The sequence below is a fragment of the Apodemus sylvaticus genome, chromosome 9 (assembly GCF_947179515.1).
Source record: "Apodemus sylvaticus chromosome 9, mApoSyl1.1, whole genome shotgun sequence".
In the NCBI taxonomy this organism is placed as follows: domain Eukaryota; kingdom Metazoa; phylum Chordata; class Mammalia; order Rodentia; family Muridae; genus Apodemus; species Apodemus sylvaticus.
In genome coordinates, this window is record NC_067480.1 from 81,234,700 (window position 1) to 81,255,054 (window position 20,355).

Genomic DNA, 20,355 nt, shown 5'->3' on the forward strand with positions numbered 1-20,355 from the left:
TGCCCCTCTTCCTGAATGCTGGGGTCCTCCGCATAAGCTTCCCTACCTGGTTTCCTTGGTTCTGGGCTTGGAATCCTGACTTCCATTCATGGCAGGCAAGCACTGTCTGCTAAGCTACATTACAGGCACTGAAGGGGTATCCTGGGCTAACCTCAGACTTGTGATCTTCATTGTCTTCGGAGCATTTGTTTGTTTTTCCCTGGGCATGTTCTACTTCAAGGATTCCATGATTTTTGCTATTTTTTTTTCTTTTTCTTTCTTTCTTTCTTTCTTTTTTTTTTTTTTTTTTTTTTTTTGGTTTTTTTGGATTTGTTTTTTTTTCGAGACAGGGTTTTTCTGTATAGCCCTGGCTGTCCTGGAGCTCACTCTGTAGACCAGGCTGGCCTGGAACTCAGAAATCCGCCTGCCTCTGCCTCCCAGAGTGCTGGGATTACAGGCCACCACTGCCTGGCACTTCTTTTTCTTTTTTAGTCCTAGTTTGTGATGCAAATTTTTGTCCTACCTCTTTCCACTGCTCCGGGGCTCCCTTTCTCTGTGGGTCTTGGAGACAGCTCCTGGCAACCAGCTGAGGCTAGAACTCTACCCTGCTGAGGCAGATGCAGGTTTAAGGTCCTGAGGGTATATGCAAGGTTGTTAGAGTGGTGTGTCTGAAATAGTTGAAACAATGTAATACATAGACTAACTAGGTTTTATTTATTTATTTATTTTTTGAGACAGTTTCACATTACTTGAATTTACTATGTAGCTTTGAATGATCTTGAACCCCTGATCCTTTTGCTTCTGCTAGGAATCCAGGCTGCCAGGCCAAGGTTTTACTTTGTTTCTTTTTGTATGTTTTGCAAGCTGCAAGTCCAGTCTAAGGGTTGGGAGCCTGCAGCAGAGCCCCCTCCTTTTGTTTTTTGTTTTTGTTTTTGTTTATTTCCGAGACAGGGTTTCTCTGTGTAGCTCTGGCTATCCTGGAAATCACTCTGTAGACCAGGCCAGCCTCGAACCCAGAAATCCGTCTGCCTCTGCCTCCCAAGTGCTGGGATTAAAGGCAGGTGTGCGCCACCACCGGCCAGCTCAGGGCCCTCTCCTTGGCTGTCATTTAGGGTCAGTGATTACCTGAGTGAGGATTAGTTCACCTCCCTTTTAAAACCTGTTTACTATTTCTCCTTAGAATATCTTTTGTTCTCTGAAAAATTCATACACGTATACAATGTATTTTGATCATATTCATCCCAAACTCCCACGTCTGCCTCCCCATGGCCCCTCCCACCTCCAAGTCTTTAAAGAATGAATGCAGACAGCTGTGCATTCCAAGTCTACACACTTTTGTCCGTCCCTCTGCAATGCCTACAATGGAGGCTATTTCTACAACCCATGACACCAAGCTGGCCTCTTCTGCATCTGTCCCCATGCTCACTGTACCTATATACTATGTTAAGTACTTATAAACAAGGCTGGGTAGGGCCGTGGTAGTGTGTGCCTTTAATCCTAGCACTCTGGGAGCCAGAGAGATAAGCAGATCTGTATGAGTTCAAGGCCATCTTAGTCCACATAGTAAGTTTCAGGACAGCCAAGGCTACACAGAGACCCTGCCTCAATAAAAGCAGTTAATATATGCATTATTTAATGCTAACTTATATGTATATGTTACTACCCCATCATAAAGGTGAGCCTTGGCAAGGTTAGTTTGCTTAATTAAGTTAGAGGTTCTTGTAGGTTGCAACCCCTTTGGGGACAAACAGCCCTTTCACAGGGGTCACCTAGGACTATTGTAAAACACATTTACACATTATGATTCAAAGCTAGCAAAATTACAGGTATAAAGTAGCAATGAAATAATGTTATGGTTGGTGTCACGATAATATGAACTGTATTAAAGGGTTGCAGCCTCAGCAAGGTTGAGAACCACTGGCTTAAGTGGCAGAGCATGAATTGAAACCTGCTCACCTGCTCACCTGCTCACAGACACTGCTTTCCTCTGCTCTAAGTTAGTGTGGGTTTTCTCTGAAATAGCCAGGATTTGCTCTGTCCCTAATGGGTGTATTACCAAGCTTGGAGACTCCACCTTCTTCCTTCAGATTCTAGTTATTGATGTGTGGAACTCATTCCTGATAGGTAAATCATAGAAAACGAGATGTTTATGGTGACATCACCTGAAGTGTCTCCTGTCAGTCAGCCTTTTGTGTGTGTGTGTGTGTGTCTGATATTGTTTTGCAGAAGAATTGGGCCATATTGTCAAAGCAGGACAGGATGGGGGGGAGGAGTTGAGGTTTGAAAGGGGGCCATGAGTTCCTTTGAAATGAAAGACCACTCTGGTCAGCTCTCTAATGCCCATTTAAAAAGCCCAGATGAACAATGCCCAGGCAATCAAAACAAAGTAATCATCTGAGCGACTTAGACACCTATTTCTCTGTGGGCTGGGCTTGGAGGCCCAGGGCATTTTGACTTCATGAGTCTTCCCCAAAGGAATCCAGAAATATGATCAGTCACTGTCAAAGCCCAGTTTCCCTGCGACAAGCCTTAGGAGGACCCTGCTGGTTTTGACTTAGGCGACTCCAGAAGCAAATAAGAAGTAGCAGTGGTTAGACTAGCTTGGGCTAGGCTAGCCTAGGGAACATGGAGCCGCTCCTCTGTTGCTACTATTTGAGTCTGAACAGGTGTGGAGCCTAAGGCTGTGTACTTGTAGGCTGTAGCTGACACACATGTAGTCTGTAACTGGCTGCTTTTGTTTTGTTTTGTTTTGTTTTGTTTGAGACACTCACTATGCCGCCTTGGCTGGTTGGAAACTTTTAAGTAGACCAGGCTGGCTCTGAACGAATGCAGCCAGTGGCCTTTTTGGGGCTTTGTATTGGGTTTCTTCCCAAATCCTTAAGGGCATAAATGGCGTACGTAATGTGGAATGCACGTATGGAGCTGGGCTGGCACTTCCTATAGGGAAGCCATGAGTCTACACAGCGCTGTGAAAGTTGGTTCCACCGCACCCCACCCCCGGCTCCCGGAAAGGGCGGGTTTGCGAGGTGGGCGGTCCGGTGGGTGGGATTTTGATTCCTGATAGTTTAAGGGGGTGGGGCTCAGGGTCTCCATGGAAACGGCTTCTACTCGCCAGACTTGCTTGGAGGTAAACGGCCGGCCTGATGGACGCGGACAGTCTCCTGTTGTCGCTGGAGCTGGCGTCTGGCAGTGGGCAGGGACTCAGCCCGGACCGTCGGGCCTCGCTGCTCACGTCCCTTATGCTGGTGAAGCGTGATTACCGCTTTGCACGGGTCCTTTTCTGGGGCCGCATCCTTGGCCTTGTCGCGGATTACTACATCGCACAGGGCCTGAGTGAGGACCAGCTCGCACCACGCAAGACGCTCTACAGGTGAGGCGACTCTGTGGCAGGTGAGGCTGCAGGAGGACCCCGAAGGGTGGTGGCTGCAACTCCGGCTTGGGGAGGTGGGTACTCCCAGGACCTATGCAGGAAGAACCTGTGGGTGGGGCTTGAGGGAACTGGACAGTTGAAGAGCTTGGGGACTAGGATGTCACCCAGAACTGTGAGAGGTGGGGTGGGGTGGGGGGAATGGCCTGGGCAGGGTCCGAGGGGGCAACGTTGTCAACCTGGAGGAGCATGAGAAACTGGTCTGGATGGATTTGTTATAGACAGAAGGCTAAACTGAGCAGGCACAAGGCGAGAGGTCCTGGAGAAGGCGACCTGGTATAGAACTCAGGTTCTAGCTGTGGACTGGATCTGGCTTGGACAAGTCAGACACTGGGACTTGTACTAGAGCTGCTTAGAGACGTCTCTCTTGGGAGTGTGGGCTGTTCAGCGGGAGGTGCTATTGGAAGCACAACACTTGTAAAATGGGGAAAGAGGCGGGGGGGGGGGGGGCGGGGGGTTCTGCAGTGTAAGCCTCTAGAACCATCCCAGACTCTTTCCGAGTTCCCCGGGACGCTGGGGGAGCCACCCAAGCTGGAGCTATCCAGGGACTTCATTTATTTACCCATGCATCAAACCAGAATTGAAGGAGGATCAGAGGTTTAAGATCAGCCTCAAATATACAGGGAGTTTGAAGCCAGTCTGCGGGTTTTGGGGCTGGAGACGTGGCTTAGGTTTTAAGAGCACAAGGTACTCTTCTGAACAACTGGGGCTCAATCCCTAGCACCTACATGGAGTTCAGAACTCTCTATAACTCTAGTCCCAGGGGATCCAACACCCTCTTCCAGCTTCTGAGGACACTGTACACATGAGGCACATGTGCATACGTGTAGGCAAAATACTCATACACACAAAATAAAAAGTTTAGAGACTCTAACTCAAAAGAAAATGCTACAACTGAGGCATACCTAAAGTGAGGTCAAGAGTCCTGGGCTTTTGGAGAAGAACTAAGCTTGATCAGGGAGCAGCCGCTCTGGTTCTGAAAGGTGGTCACTTCCCCGCAGCAACCAGCTGAAGAAAACCTGCGCTCTGACTAAAGGCTTTCCATGTTTAGGGAAGAGACAGGAAGTAAACTGGACAGAGGCAGCAACCAATGTTCAGAAGTCAAGCTTGAACTTTGTCTATAGGCCACCAGGGAACACCAGTGCGGTGATTTGTGTGAGCAGGTGATCTGGGAGTATGTGTGGGTGGCCATTTAGGGGGTCTTTGCAGTGTCCAGAAGCAAGGATCTGGAAGGGGAAATGGCTGAGGGAGTGGAATGGTGGGAAAGATTTAAGAGAGAGACTGCCAGGCTAGATGAAGGTGGCGAAGAGTTCAAGGCTGGTCCACCCAACAGGTCAGCTAAGCGTTGCCACTGCTTACTATTGAGAATCGGGGCAGCAGGATCTGACTCAAGCCTGTAATCCCAGCATTTGAGACCAAGACAGAAGGATTTCAAGGCCAGCCTGGGCTACAGTGAAAGACCCTACCTCAAATAACAAAACCACTCAGAAGCAAAGAGACAAACCAAACCTAACTGGTATGGGGACCTGGGGGCAAAGCGCAATAAGGCGTGTAAGGTACACACTGGGAGTCCACACTTGGGCTAAAGATGGAGACTCATTTGTGTGAGCATTTGTTGAGCTCCTACTATGTGCTAGGCACCAGGAATTCGGTCTGCCTTGAGAAGGCAAACACCACAAACTCTTCATCTTTGTGAAGCTCCTGTGTGTATTTGGGAGCCATATGCCAGGGATTCCTAAACAAGCTCAGACTAAACACGTCTCTGCATGACAGATGGTGTCGGGCACAAAGGGAGACAGACTGGATGGAGTGGTTTTTTTGCTTTTGTTTTTTCAAGACAGCGTTTCTCTGTGTAGCCCTGGCTGTCCCAGAACTCCTGTAGAACAGGCTGGCCTCAAACTCAAGAGATCTGCCTTCTTCTGCCTACTGAGTGCTGGGATTAAAGGTGTGTTCCACCATAAGAACTCCCAAGTTGGGTCAGGAGTGCTGTGCTGGGTAGATTTGTCAATGTGACACTTACTATGGTCACCTGGCAAGAAGGAACCCCCACTGCGAAACTGCTTCCATCAGATTGCCTGCAGACAAGTCTGTTGGGAGCATTTTCCTGATTGATGATTAATGAGACCAGCCCACCTGGACAGGTAGTGAGCAAGCCATGGGATACAAGCCAGTGAGTGGATTCCTCTATGGTTCCTGCCTCTGCCCTTGCTTAAGTTCCTATCTGATGTGAAAGCCAAATGTGCTGGTTGTCCTGGAACTCACTCTGTAGACCAGGCTGGCCTCAAACTCAGAAACCTGCCTCTGCCTCCCAGAGTGCTGGGATTACAGGCATGCGTCACCACCGCTCAGCGAAGTCCTGGTCTTATAGAGAGGTCAGGGTGGACTCAGACCTAATAAGCAGTTGAGGATGTAGCAGCTAAAATTAAAAAATCTTGATGGCTCTACTTGAAAAATAAATAAGCAAATCAAAATTATGCTAAGAGAGAGCTAGGCCTTCTGCTGGTGGCTGTGGATTTTGATGGCCTCTTTCTGAAATCAGGTGCATCCTAGGAACTTGGGCCTTCCTGGTATCACTCTGTGTGAGCAACTGTCAATTAATTACACAAACACTGGCCCCAAACCAGCACATTGTGTGCCAAAGAGACAGCGTTGGCTGGGCAGGGGGACACACTTCCTGCTGTAGCACCAGCTTCTCCCGATGCTGAACTAGGGGACCACATGGATACAAGTTCCAGATCAGTCTGGGCAGGATATTGATATGTGTGTATATATGAGCGTGCATGTGTGTGTGTGTGAGACAGAGAGACAGAGAGAATGAGAACATGTGTTTCATGGTGAGCCCAGTGCAACTTGGTGGTTCTCTTCTCATCATAGACTCCAGGGACTGAGCTCAGCAGCCAAGCCTGGTGACAGGCGTCTTTCTTTACCTGCTGGCCCGCCTCGCTAGCCCCGGTAAAATGTTATAAGGGACTGGTCAGATGGGTCAGCAGTTAAGAATACTTGCTCTCCTTGCAGAAGACTCAAGTTTGGTTCCCAGCGCTCACATCAAACAGCTTAAACCTGCCTGTAACTCCAGTCTCTGGGGATCCCGTCATGTCCCATGTCTCATAGGCATACACACACACACACACACACACATACTTACTAACCATGGGTCCTCTGGAAGAATAGCAAGCACTCTGAGGTGCTGCGCCATCTCTCCAGCCCCTGACCCCACTGTTTATGTATGTGTATACCATATATATTATACAAAGTATTTTTATATATTTTAACATTTATTTTATGTGCATGGGTGTTGTCTTCATTTGGGTTTATATGCTGTGAAGCGACACCTTGAGCAAGACAAGTCTTATAAAGGACAACATTTAATGGGGCTGACTCACAGGTTCAGAGGGTCAGTGCATTATCACCACGGAGGGAAGCACGGCAGCGTGGAAGCAGTCACGGTGCTGGAGAAGGAGCTGAGAGTTCTACATGGTGGTCCGGAGGCACCCAGGAGAGACTCTGTCTTCTACCCAGGGCAGAGATTAGGCACCAGACCTCAAACAGGTCCTGTGGCACAGGACGCAAAACCTGTCCTTAGGCACAGGCTGCACTTCCTCCAACACGGCCAACAACTAGTAGGACTTCCCATGGACAAGCACTCAAACCACTACAGGTGTCTGCCTGTGCGCCATGTGTGTACCTGGTGTTTACAGAGGCCAGAAGAGGGCATCAGATCTTCTGGAACTGGAGTTACAGACAGCTGTGAGCCACCATTTGGGTGCTGGGGACCAAACCCGTGTCCCCTGGAAGAACAGCAGTGCTTCTACCTGCTATTTCTCCAGCCCCCAAATAGGATAGTTTAAGGAGGGTGGAAGCTGCATTAGGCTGCATGTTCAGCTGTCTCCACTAACACCGTGAAGGGTCCTGGGTGAAGGTGTTCTCAAAGCCCTTGGCTGCCCCACCCTGTGAAAGGGAGGGCGGTGGCAGCAGGGCATGAGCGGAAATCGAGTCCAGCATGATTGGTGTCGTTGGCAGCCTGAACTGCACAGAGTGGAGCCTCTTGCCCCCTGCCACAGAGGAGATGGCGGTGCAGACATCTGTGGTGAGCGGCCGCTTCATGGGTGACCCTTCCCACGAATATGAGCACACGGAGCTCCAGAAGGTCAACGAAGGAGAGAAGGTCTTCGATGAAGAAGTGGTGGTGAGTGCAGGGCTGTGTGTGTGTGCAGGGCTGTGTGTGAGTGTGCGTGTGTGTGTGTGTGTGTGTGTATCTGTGTGATTGTGCGTGCGTGCGTGCGCGCGCGCGCGTGTGTGTGTGTGTGTGTATCTGTGCGTCTGTGTGTGAGTGTGCATGCGTGTGTGTGTGTGTGTGTGTGTGTGTGTGTGTGTGTCTGTGTGTGAGTGCAGGGCTGTGTGTGTGTGCAGGGCTGTGTGTGAGTGTGCGTGCATGTGTGTGTGAGTGCAGGGCTGTGTGTGTGTGTGTGTGTGTGCAGGGCTGTGTGTGTGTGATTGTGTGTGTGTGTGTGTGTGAGAGTGTGCAGGGCTGTGTGTGTGTGCGCGCAGGGCTGTGTGTGTGAGTGTGTGAGTGCAGGGCTGTGTGTGTGTGTGCAGGGCTGTGTGTGTGAGTGCAGGGCTGTGTGTGTGTGAGTGCAGGGCTGTGTGTGTGTGTGTGTGAGAGAGAGTGCAGGGCTGTGTGTGTGTGTGTGAGTGCAGGGCTGTGTGTGTGTGTGTGTGTGTGTGTGTGTGAGTACAGGGCTGTGTGTGTGAGTACAGGGCTGTGTGTGTGTGTGAGTGTGTGTGTGTGTGTGTGAGTGCAGGGCTGTGTGTGAGTGCAGGGCTGTGTGTGTGTGTGTGAGTGAGTGCAGGGCTGTGTGTGTGTGCAGGGCTGTGTGTGTGTGTGTGAGTGCAGGGCTGTGTGTGTGTGTGTGTGAGTGCAGGGCTGTGTGTGTGTGTGAGTGTGTGAGTGCAGGGCTGTGTGTGTGTGTTGTGTGAGTGTGTGAGTGCAGGGCTGTGTGTGAGTGCAGGGCTGTGTGTGTGTGTGTGAGTGAGTGCAGGGCTGTCTGTGTGTGCAGGGCTGTGTGTGTGTGTGTGTGTGTGTGTGTGTGAGTGCAGGGCTGTGTGTGTGTGTGAGTGCAGGGCTGTGTGTGTGCTGTGAGTGTGTATGTGTGTATGCTCCAAGGGTCTGAACAAATGTCAGTCATGGCTGAGGGTCGATGGGAGAATGTGTGAGGTCCACAGACTAAACCCTAGCATCCCCCCAGCCCCACAAGCCAAACCCAACTCAACACAAGAACAGAGTGGTTCAGGGCTGGAGAGATGCTCAGCCGTTGAGAGCCCTGGCTTTCAGAGGATCTGAATTCCATTCCCAGCACCCACATGGACTGTAACTGTAGCTCCAAGGGCTCCAGTGTCCTCTTCTGACCTCTGTGTGCACCAGGCATGCAAACGGTACACAGACATACATGCAAGCAAAACACTCGTACACGTGATCCTAGCCTGGAAGAAACAAGAGCAAGTCCCATGAAGATTGTCTATGGTCATGGCCGTCACCATTGCCCAAGTGTGCACTGAGTCCCTGGGGAGCTAGGGCCTCTGCTGCTATACCTGGACCAGTCCTGACGGTGCTGCATTACCATCGGGGTGAAGAGGACACGGGCTAGTGGCTAAGATCACCTGAGGGACGGGCAAAGAGCAAGCGGATGGTCAGGTCAGTTCTTGTAAAGGCTGACTTACCATGGGGCTGCCATGCCCTGTGGACTGGGAATGTGTATACATGTGCATATTGTTATTGTTATCGTCATTGTTATTGTTATTTTGGTTCTTTTGAGACAGAGTTTCTCTGTGTAGCCCTGGCTGTCCTGGAACTCACTCTGTAGCCCAGGCTGGCCTTGAACTCAGAGATCTACTTGCTTTTGCCTCCCAAGTGCTGGGATTAAAGGCAAGAGCTAGCATCGCCTGGCTTTTGTTATTAATTGTTGTTGTTGTTGTTCTTATTACTGTTTAACAGTGCTGGGGATCAAAACTAGGTCTTCTTCCATTGAAGTATATTTGTTTATTTTTTGTGTGGGGTCAGGCTGTCCCAGGGAGGTCAGAGGACAACTTGTGGGACTCAGTTCCTCCTTCTCATGTAAGTTCTAAAGCCTGACATCCGGTCATTAGGCTTGGTGGCAGGTACCATTTCCCACAGAGCCATCTGGCCAGCCCTTTTGGACTAATCTTTATTTTACTAGATCATATACCACATGGTTCCTGAGTCATAGGCACTAAAAGAAATGTAATAAAAATTCCTTTCTTCCCCTTTTCTAGGGGACATTATGTAACTGTTTAGCATGCGTCCCTGTCTGGTCTAGATCCTTCTACTGCATCAACAGCCTTGTCCTGGCCCAGGAGCTCAAAGGGCACAATCACAGGCCTGGCATCACAAGCCCGCATCTGCCCATGATCCTTGACAATCCAACTCCATTTTGAAGACTGGAATGCTATGTCTGTTACCAGTGCCAGTGCCCTAGCTTCTATATGTGTTTTCTTTTAAACAAACATTTAAACTGGCAGTGTAGGGCTGTGGAGTCGGCTGAGCTGTTCAAAGCTCTTGTTGCTCTTGCAGAAGAGCTGGCTCAGCCTAAGAACTGCCCCCCCCCCACCATGGTGGGTCATGACTGGCTACAGCCCTGGTTCCAGGGGCTCCAACATGACACACTCTTCTGACTTCTATGGGCAACAAACATATGCATAGTCCACAAACATACATGCAGGCAAAACATCCATATGCACAAAGTAATAAAACACAATAAATTAAAAAATATAAACTTGCAGGGTGGTATGCCCACAGTCCTGTACCCTGCCCCTTTTATGACAACTTATCTTTCAGAGACCTTTCCGTATCAGCACCCCAAACAGCCATCCGGCTTTGTGTGCCAGTGTGTAAATGTTCTGTGTTTAAACAATATCTGATTCATGGAAAGTAACTTCCAGGTTTCAGCTCTGACAAGCATGTCGAGGCAAGTGACCTTGGACTGACGTCATTTCCAACGTGTGCATATTTTATCTAAAGGGCCAGTTCCTAGAAATGCCACAGGGGTCAACAAGTAAGAAGCCCACGTTCTGAAGCTAAACCAAAGGAGAATTCAAAACGCCAGCCTTGCATCTGAACCTGGGCGATGCTAAGAGTCTGGGCCTAGGCTGTCTCGGGGCAGCTACATCTCCCACCTGATAAATGCGCTTCCCCGAGCCTCCCTCTGGCTGTCTTTCTGTATAGCTAGGGTGGCTATATTTACTCTTGCAGGCTTGTGCCAAGTCACTGAGGCAGCATTCATGGCTCCTGGGCTGGGGGCATGTTCTGAATGTTAGTTTCTGTCTCGCCTTGCCAGTCCTGTGTCAGGTGGCTCTGTGAGTTCAGATGTTCTGCGTCCACAGGCTTCCGATCAAGCTCAGCTTGCTCTCTTGTCCTTCCTGCTGCACTCTGATGGGAACTGCAAGGGAACAGCATCTGTGCAAGGCCTCATAACCTTATGGGGAAATGCCTGGTGATGTCAGGCCTAAACTGTGATCCCAATTTTACTTTAAATATATGCATTAAAATAAAGAATAGAAGCTGGGCTGTGGTGGTGGTGCATGCCTGTAATCTCAGCACTCTGGGAGGCAGAGGCAGGCAGATTTCTGAGTTCGAGGCCAACCTGGTCTACAGAGTGAGTTCCAGGACAGCCAGGGCTACACAGAGAAAAACCCTGTCTCGAAAAAACAAAACAAAAAAACCAACAACAACAAAAAAGGAGGAAGCTATCAATATGTTAATGATTGGGAGGTAGGGTAATTAGTTTTAATCCCTTTGATATGTTTTTCTAGATTATACAAATAATGTACAATGAACATGATTATGTTCATATATATGAAAATACATATACATGTATATATGTATATAATTTTATTTTTAATTTTTTTAGTGTTTTTGTGTGTCTGTGTGTTTTGGCAAGTATGTGCCACAGACTAAGTAAGGAGGTTGGAGGAGAATTTTAGAGAGTCAGTTCCCACACCTTGCCCTTTATAAAACAAAATCTACTTACTTTGTGTGTATGAGTGTTTTGCCTTAATATCTGTGCATCTTGTGAGCAGGCTGTGTGATCCCTAGGGCTTGAGTGACGGGTGGCTGTGAGCTGTGGATGCTGGGAATCAGACCCAGAGCAGCCCACAGAGCAGCTGGTGCGCTCCGCCTCCAACATCTCTCCAGCCCACTTCCACTTGTTCTTCCTTTAAAGCAAGGTCTCTGTTGTTTCTGGTGCTGTGTTATTTACTCTAGGCTAGCCGTCCCCTGAACTGGGTCATTCTACCTCTGTCTTCCATCTCACCATAGGAATGCTGGGATTGCAGATGTGTATCTCTGTATCCAGGTATCCTGCTTTTTTATATTTGTTCCAGGTTCAGATAATCAGGCTTGCAAAAGGCTGGCCATTAATTTGCTGTGTAGCTAAGGGTGAACCTGACCTAGGCTTATGGGGTCCGGAGGATTGGACCCTAGGCCTTGGAGAAGTTAAGCAGGCATGCTTCCCACTGAACTAAAAGCTCCCCCTGCTTTCCTAACTTGTTTTCTTAGAGACAGGATCTTATATAGTTCTTGGTGGCCTGAAGCTCTGTATGTAAATAAGGTCCTTGTGCCTCCACTTCCCTGAGTGTTAAGGTTTCAGGTGTGTACCAGCACATGTGATGTGGGGGATTTGAACCCAGAGCACTGCACACACTAGGCAAGAACTACACCGACGGCCTTCATTGTTGCTTTCTTGCTCCATATTTTCAAAGGCAGAATGAAAAACCTTTAAGCATGATAACTTAGTGGCAGATCTCTGGAAGGGACCATAGCAAACTCATCATGGTGGAGAGAGAGAGAGAGAGAGAGAGAGAGAGAGGCATATGCATACTCAGCACAACCCGAGTCCCTGGCCGCTCAGGTGGGAAAAAGCATTGGCCATGCAGTTTCATTTTGACTCGTCGGTGAGCAGGCACAGTGTCCTGCCAGGATGCTCCTTTCTGTCTCCTCAGGTCCAAATCAAGGAAGAGTCTCGTTTGGTGTCCATCATTGACCAGATTGACAAGGCCGTGGCCATCATCCCCCGAGGTGCCCTCTTCAAGACCCCCTTTGGAGTCACCCACGTCAACCGGACCTTTGAAGGTGAGGTCCCTGTGGATCCTCGAGGAGATACCAAGGCCCAGTTTAATATGTCTGCGGGAGCAGGGGCATTTGCCCGCCTTGGAGAAGAGTGGCTGGGTCCACAGCCCGGGGAGGATGGGCTTCTGGTGGCTGCTGGTGGCTGGCTGGTGGCCTAGTTTCAGTCCATTGCTGTGAACAGTGCCCTGACTGAACGTAGCAGGATGTAGGGGAGAGTACTGTACTGTCCAGCTTAGCAGGAGCTTCAAACAGCTCTGCACATCCCAGTAAGAGCAGAGAGAAATGAATGCGCACGTGTGTGCGCGTGCACATACACACACACACACGCACACATACGCACACACACACATACACACACATACACACACACATACACGCACACACACATACATGCACACACACATACACACATACACACACATACACACATACACACACATACACGCATACACACACATACACATGCATACACACACATACACGCACACACACATACATACACATATACGCATACACACACATACACACACATACACACACATACATGCACACACACATACATGCACACACACATACACGCATACACACATACACACATACACCCATACATACACACATACACACACACACACACACACACGAGTGCACTCACACACACTCGCCACACACACACAAACGAGCGCACACACACACACACTTGACACACACACACACACACACACACACACACACGCACACGCACACGCACGCTTGCTTACTTTAAGCTCTGCTAGCTTTCTTTACTCCTATACCCTCAGGGCTCCCTGCCTGGGAAATAGTACCGCCCACAGTGGGCTGGGTTTTCCCACATCAATCAACACTGAATATAATTCCCCACAGACATGCCTATTGGCTAATTCACTCTAGGTCAGTGGTTCTCAACCTCCCTAATGCTGCAACCCTTTAATACAGTTCCGCATGTGGTGGTGACCCCCAACCATAAAATTATTTTTGTTGCTACTTCATAACTGTGATTTTGCCAGTTATGAATCATAATATAAATCTCCGAGATGCGAGATGTCTGATATGCGACCCCTGTGAAAGGGTCATTGGATTCCACTGGGTCTCGGCCCACAGGTTGTGAAACACCTGCTCTCTTCTTTTTTTTTAAAAATATTTTCTTTAAATATTTATTTATTTCATGTATATACAACTGTGCTGTAGCTGTCTTCAGACACACCAGAAGAGGGTATCAGATCCCATTACAGATGTTTGTGAGCCACCATGTGGTTGCTGGGATTTGAACTCAGGACCTCTGGAAGAGCAGTCAGTGCCCTTACCTGCTGAGCCATCTCTCAATACTTCTTCATGAAGACCCTCCCAGCACTTTAAAGACGTTGATAATTTTATGTTTGTTTTTTTTAAAAAGAATAGAGACTAAAATATGTATTTTTCTTAGTGATATATACTTTGGCTTAGGGAATAAATACACAGAAACAGAAAATAAGAGGAACTCTTTGTGAGTTCAAACTAGCCAGAGCTACATAGTGAGGCTGTCTCAAAAATATATGTAAAAAAATAATGAAAGAACAAGCAAACTAGCAAGCGGACGCGGCCCCAGTCGGTGCACAGCTGTGCCCAGTTGACAGTAAGCAGCACAGCTGAAAAGGATTAGCAGTCACTGAACCCTGAGGCAGAAGCGGACTGGTGACTTGAGGTTTCCTGCCCCGTCGCATCGATCGGGGTTACCTGCTGCTTGCCACGGCCCCTTCTTGTTCCTCTTTCAGAGGTCAGGGTCAAGTATGAGGGAAGGGGATGAGCTTGGGTCACCCGTCTGGTGGACAGAGCCTTGCACTGCCGCCTCCCTTTGACAGCCATGCAGGGAGAAAGGCGCCCTGGGCCTTGGGTAACTGTCCTCCGCCCACCTCCTCTTCCCAGGCCTGCCCCTGACTGAGGTCAGGAAACTCAGCTCCTACTTCCACTTCAGGGAGGCTATTGATCTGAAGAACAAGACCTTGCTCGAGAAGTCGGACTTGGAGCCCTCGCTGGACTTCCTGGACTCCCTGGAGTATGACATCCCCAGAGGTAACAAACAGGCCATTAGCTTCAGGGTGCGGGGCTGGCCTTCAGACCAGAGCAGTACATGGGCCATCCCACTTCCTTCTCTAAGGCTGGGGCTGAGAGGCTGGGCTGGCAATGGTGGCTCACCAGTGACCTCTTGACCTCTTGAGGGTGGGCTTCGCCAGAGCCTGGTCTGAAGTGGGGAGCAGGGAAGTAAAGAGACTCAGTGTCTCCAGAGATTTTAGCACATTGTTGTTGTTGTCATTTTTAATACACTTCTGAGCTTTTTTTTTTTTTCAACCAGTTTTTAATGTGTTTTAGTTTCTTGTTTGTTTTTGTCTGTTTTTCTTTTTCTTTTCTTCTTTCTTTCTTTTTTTTTGATTTTGGTTTTTTCGAGACAGGGTTTCTCTGTGTAGCTCTGGCTGTCCTAGAACTCACTTTGTAGACCAGGCTAGCCTCGAATTCAGAAATCCTGCCTCTGCCTCCCAAGTGCTGGAATTAAAGGCGTGTGCTACCACCGCCCAGCTGTTTTGCTTTTTTCAAGACAGGGTTTCTCTGTGTAGCCCTTGGCTGTCCTGGTACTCATTCTGTAGACCAGGCTAGCGTCAAACTCAGAGCTCCACCTGCCTCTACCTCCCAAGTGCTGGGGTCAAAGGTGTGCACTACCATTGCCCGGCCAATGGTTATTTTTAAGTCACAAATTTTTGATGGATTTGTTTGTGTGTGCATGTCACAACAGGTGTGGAGGTCAGAGGACAACTTGTGGAAGCCAGTTTTCTCCTTTCACCCTGTGGGCTCTAGGGAATCTAACTCAGATGGTCAGACTTGGCTGTAAGCACCCTAACAATACGCTACCTTGCTCCCCACACTATTTTAAGTTAAAAACCTTATTTTTATTTTCTTTAATGGATAAAACTATATTTATCATGAACACTATGTATATATATATATATATAATAAAATAGTTCAGTCAATAGCTAACAAATGCATTGCTTCAGATAGTTCCCCCCCCCCCCCCAAGGAGCACACTTGTCTGCTATTGCGTTTTCCAGGAGTATAATATAAAGCTGACTGTGGTGGGGCTGACCTGTAATCCCAGGACTCAGATGCCTGGACTTGAGTGCACAACCCTATCTCAAATATACCTGCATTTATGTCTAAATCCATATATGTCTGCATCTGTATATGTTCGTCATTAACTACAGTTACCGTGTTTTACGTTAGGCATTTTAGATTTATTTCTCTACTCTAGCGTCATTCTATTTCCTGTGTCCTTTGATGACATAACTCTATATCTCCTGACATCCAAGCCAGCCTTCTCCTCCTCTTCTTGGAGACAAGATGTCATTACATAGCAGGAGGATCAGAAGTTTAATGCCATCCTTGGCTACATAGTAAATTCTAGGTCAGCTGAGCTACATGAAACCCTATTGTTGTTGTTGTTATTATTATTATTATTATTATGAGACAGGGTTTCTCCATGTAGTCCTGGCTGGCCTGGAACACATCTGTAGACCAGGCTGGCCTGGAATTTGCAGAGCTCCACGTGCCTTTGCCTCCGGAGCCCTGGGATTAAAGGCACATGCCATCCACTCAGCCAAAAGAACCGATTATGTCTATATTTCCAGGCCCAGGAGTTCCTGGAAAGCTTTGGTGGGAAGAGTTGAGGAGGCTTAAAGGCAGGCCCAGTGCACAGTGCACAGAGAAGGGGCAAGCAAGCCCTCAGGCCCTGCTTAGGACTAACAGTGCCAGGGACGAGGGCCCTGAGCGATGGGTGCCAGCACATGGAGGCACCAGAGCCAGGTGACCTTGAGTGAGGGCTTAGAGTGGCAGGTGGGTGGCTCCTGGGACCAGTTGGCAACTGGAGGACAATGACTAGGGCGGGGCTGGGTCTCCAGACACGCTCTGGTTCCCTGGCAGACTCTCTTCTAGGGAGTGAGCGAATGAGCTGCCGGGCGGCTCTCCTGCCTGGAGATGCAGCGGTGATGGGTGATGACGTGCAGACTCGGGACTAGAACCCCTGGAGGAGCCTGGGAAACACGCCTGGCTAGAGGGGCGGAGTCAGGAGTTCTTTAGCTCTTTCTACTTAGGGAGGGACATTGCTTTCTGAGGCTGAAGCAGTCATTCAAGATGCCTCTGAGCAGGTGTGGTTGAAGTGGCCTTGTCCTGGGGTCTCTGTTCCCTGTGCCCACAGAGAAGCCGGTGCTCACCGCTTCTCTCTGAACAAGCGACCTTTGGTGGACAGGCGAGGGATATTGCCTGAGGCCAACATCTTGGCAAAGAGCTGCCGTGTAATGTCCTGGGATGGGAAGTTTTGTGGGGATGGATCCCTGGCAAGCTCGTCCTCCTGAGGGGTGCTGAGACTTCTCTGCCGTGGGCTTGCACCGGAAGACAGGTGGAGCAGTAGGCTGGGCAGCCGGGTTCCTCACTGGGACTCTGCCATTCGGTACTCTAACCTTTCGCCTGCCCTGTCAGCGGAGCACGGGGCAGCTGCTGCATGCCAAGCTCTTTTGGTGCCCTTGGAATGAGAAAGACAACTCTTTTGTGTCAGGAAGGTTTGAGAACAACCAAGAGAAGCTGAAAACGACCAAAGTTATATTGGAAGATGTGGGGGAGGGGGCGCACAGAGGAGTAAGGCAGCAGAGGCAGCAGGTGGCCAGGTCCCAAAAATAGAGTACTCAGTGCTATGCCCAGTTTGGGCAGCAGAGGGCAGCAAGAGTCCTGCAGCCAAGAAAACGACCTTTAAAAGCTGCTGGTTGGTGAGAACGGGGCCTAAAGAGAACGGGCACCGCGGTACGAGCCTTGTGGGGTGTGTGCAGATGGCTCCTAAGTCTTTTAGAAGTGATCACTGCCCCTGCCCCATTGCTTACCTATATTGGAGGCTGACACCAGGGGTGTCCTTTTCCTCCGTCCCCGCTCTGGGAGGGTTGACTCTACCTTGTAAAGAGAATGGTAGTTTTCAGGAAACTGCAGTCATTTTTTTTTTTAAATTTAAAATGACATAGAGTCATTTTATGTGTATGGGTCTTTTGTTTGCATGTTTATCTGTGTACCACATGTATGCCTGGTGCCCATGGACGCCACCATGGTGCTGGTGTTAGATGGTTATAAGCCATCACGTAGGTGCTGGGAATCAAACCTGAGTCCTCTTAGCTGGAGCCAGCACCCAGTCCTTCCTGGCTGTTGCTTCATGTGATGAGGTTTAGGGGTGGAGGCTTACACTTCCTGCTGCCCCTCAACAGCCTGATCTGAGCCTGGCCCTTACTTTCCCTTACGTTAGCCTTTCTTCCTGAGGCAGGAGAATGAAGTCCATTCCAGCCTAGGGCTCCATACTGGGGAGGTGGGTAAGACCCTGGCATAGGGAAACCCCGGAGGCTCTCCTGCCAATTGCATAGGGTCACCTGCTGAGTTCCGGGGTCCATCTTCTCCCCCAGTCTTAGAGCACAAGTATTCTGGAGAGGAAGCCAGGTCTGAGGAGACCTAGGGCACTGAACCGAACCACCAGACTGTTTCCTCAAAGGGCGACCACAGCTGTCTGGGCCTAGTTTTCCATTTTTGCAGTTGAGATAGAAGTGAAGGTGACAGGTACATATTGCATGTCTGCTGACAGAGAAGGAGGAAGGAAGAGAGAACACGGGGGTGTGTGTCAGTACTTAGGATGATGAGCTGACTGAAGCATGCAAGTTGAAAGGACAGGAGCATGCCGGGACTGCATGGGAGGGCGGGAGGCTGGCCCCGGGCACTGCAGCTCAGCCGGCACCCTTTGGCCTGCTTGGCCCCACCCTCTTTGGATTCTGGTTTTTTTTTTTTTTTTTTTTTTTTTTTGTGTTTAACTTCCTCACAGCTTATCCATGTTGCTGGGCTTTGGCTACTCATGCCAGCCTCTGCTCCCCATCTACTTGAAGCATGAGGTGAACAGACATGCTGCTGTGAGGGGCCCCGTGCCGCCATATGTCACTTGAACGGGTAGCTATCTGGGTGCAGTGGGGTTAGGGATAGACCCTAGGCTCTTTTCCCAGGCTACTGCTTGGGTGAGGGAAGCTGCAAGCCAGCCTCCCTGGGTGGGCAGAGCAGTCGGAGTCTGGTCTTGCTTATCTCACGGAGGCTGTGTAGCTGTGGTCTCCCAAGGGCAAGGGGGGATTAGGTCTCTGTAGAAAGCTGTCCAAATGATGCTCTGGGCCTCAGGAATGTGACTAAGGCTAGAGAACTGTATGTTTCTGGGTCTGTTTGTTGCCAAGGATCACACACAGGGGCCCTGGGACACTGTTCTGTCACACTCCATCCTTGTGACCAAGAAAGCCATCAAGGTTCTCAGGTGCCCAAAGATGTTGTACCAACCAGGGCCTGCTTCACTCATGTTCTGATTCCTTGACGGTGGCACTGTGGACGAGAGCAAGCGATAAGCCCACAGGATAGCCTTCATGTCATTGTCCCATTGCCCTGTGCATGGCTGAGTCAGGACCAGGGGCAGCAGACCTCCATGCTTCCAGAAGACTCTGGCTTTGACCTGGGCAGGCAGCTAGCACACAGGGATAAACTTCTCTGCTGCAGGGTGGCCCCTGAAGGGTGGAGACTGATTGAGTCGTGAGGCTGCTGGGTGTGGGGAGACCAGGGTGGGCCATGGTTGGAGGTAGGCTGCGGGAAGCTCAAGTGGTGGGAGCCAGCACCGGGGCTGAGCTGGCAACTGATGAAGGCACCACAACAGCCCTCCGAGCATAACTGGTTGGTCCTGTACCAAAACCTTCAAAAGTTATTTGCCTTCCTGGCAGGGCCCAGAGCAGGGCTGTGGCTGGTTTGGGGGAGAGGCCTCGGTGCGCAGGGGAATAGAAGCCCAGATCTACATCCAGAGGCGATTTTCCCAGGCTCCTTCCTCCCACACAGCGGCTCCCTCCCTTGGAGCTGGATCAGGCCCTTCCAGCCAAGTCATCCTGGCTGCATGGCTCCGCCTGCTCTGAGCGCCTGGCCTGCCGTCTTGGGGCATGGGGTAGGCTGGGCAGGGCAGCTGGGAGGCCCACTGAGGTGGAGGCCTGAAATGGCCCAGTGTCAGCTTGAGCCCCTGGTGGTCTGCTCCATCTTAGAGCAGAGGCTCAGGGTCAGAGGTTTACCTGGAGTGAGGACGGAGCCTCGCCATCTGAGGTCCCCTCACCTTGGTGTCTCACCTCATCACCATCCTCTGTGTCATGAGCAAGCAGCCGCGGCAGCAACGGCACAGCAGCTTTCTCGGTGGCACCTCAGCGCTGGACCTCAACTGTCTGTCGTTCCAGGGTCTTGGAGCATCCAGATGGAAAGGGGCAATGCGCTGGTGGTGCTGCGCAGCCTGCTCTGGCCAGGCCTCACCTTCTACCACGCTCCCCGCACCAAGAACTATGGCTACATCTACGTGGGCACAGGCGAGAAGAACATGGACTTGCCCTTCATGCTGTAGGAAGGCAGGCTGGATATGATGTGGAGTCGAAACACTATTTCATAAAGTTCAACCACGGGGCCTGCTTGGTCTGTCTGGGTTTTGTCCTTTTGTGACATCGACTCACCTGGCTCTGAAAGGCCATGAAATGTAATTCTGAGCCAAGAGGCAGAGGCCCGGAGTGAGCTAAGGAAGGCGGCACCAAGGACGGATGGGTGGAGCGGGGTGGGAAGGGGAGGCTGCGGGCCTGTTCAAGTTCCCGGATTCAACTGAAAGCTGCTAGTACCTGAGTCACCAGGCCCCAACCCCAGCACGGTGCCCATCAGCAGGGCCCATGAGGTAGTTCCTACCCTGCACAGGCCC

At 50.1% G+C, this 20,355-nt stretch overlaps 1 protein-coding gene across 1 annotated transcript; it reads left to right on the forward strand.

Annotated features, from left to right (window-relative positions):
* The first annotated feature begins 320 nt into the window (after nucleotides 1–320).
* Nucleotides 321–20,097, forward strand: Rsph9 (radial spoke head component 9). Its single transcript, XM_052192675.1, has 5 exons — nucleotides 321–3,349; nucleotides 7,427–7,592; nucleotides 12,422–12,551; nucleotides 14,466–14,612; nucleotides 19,853–20,097. Exons 1-5 carry the CDS (start codon nucleotides 3,123–3,125, stop codon nucleotides 20,011–20,013), a joined length of 831 nt encoding a protein of 276 aa, XP_052048635.1. The 5' UTR covers nucleotides 321–3,122; the 3' UTR covers nucleotides 20,014–20,097.
* The last annotated feature ends 258 nt before the right edge of the window (nucleotides 20,098–20,355 follow it).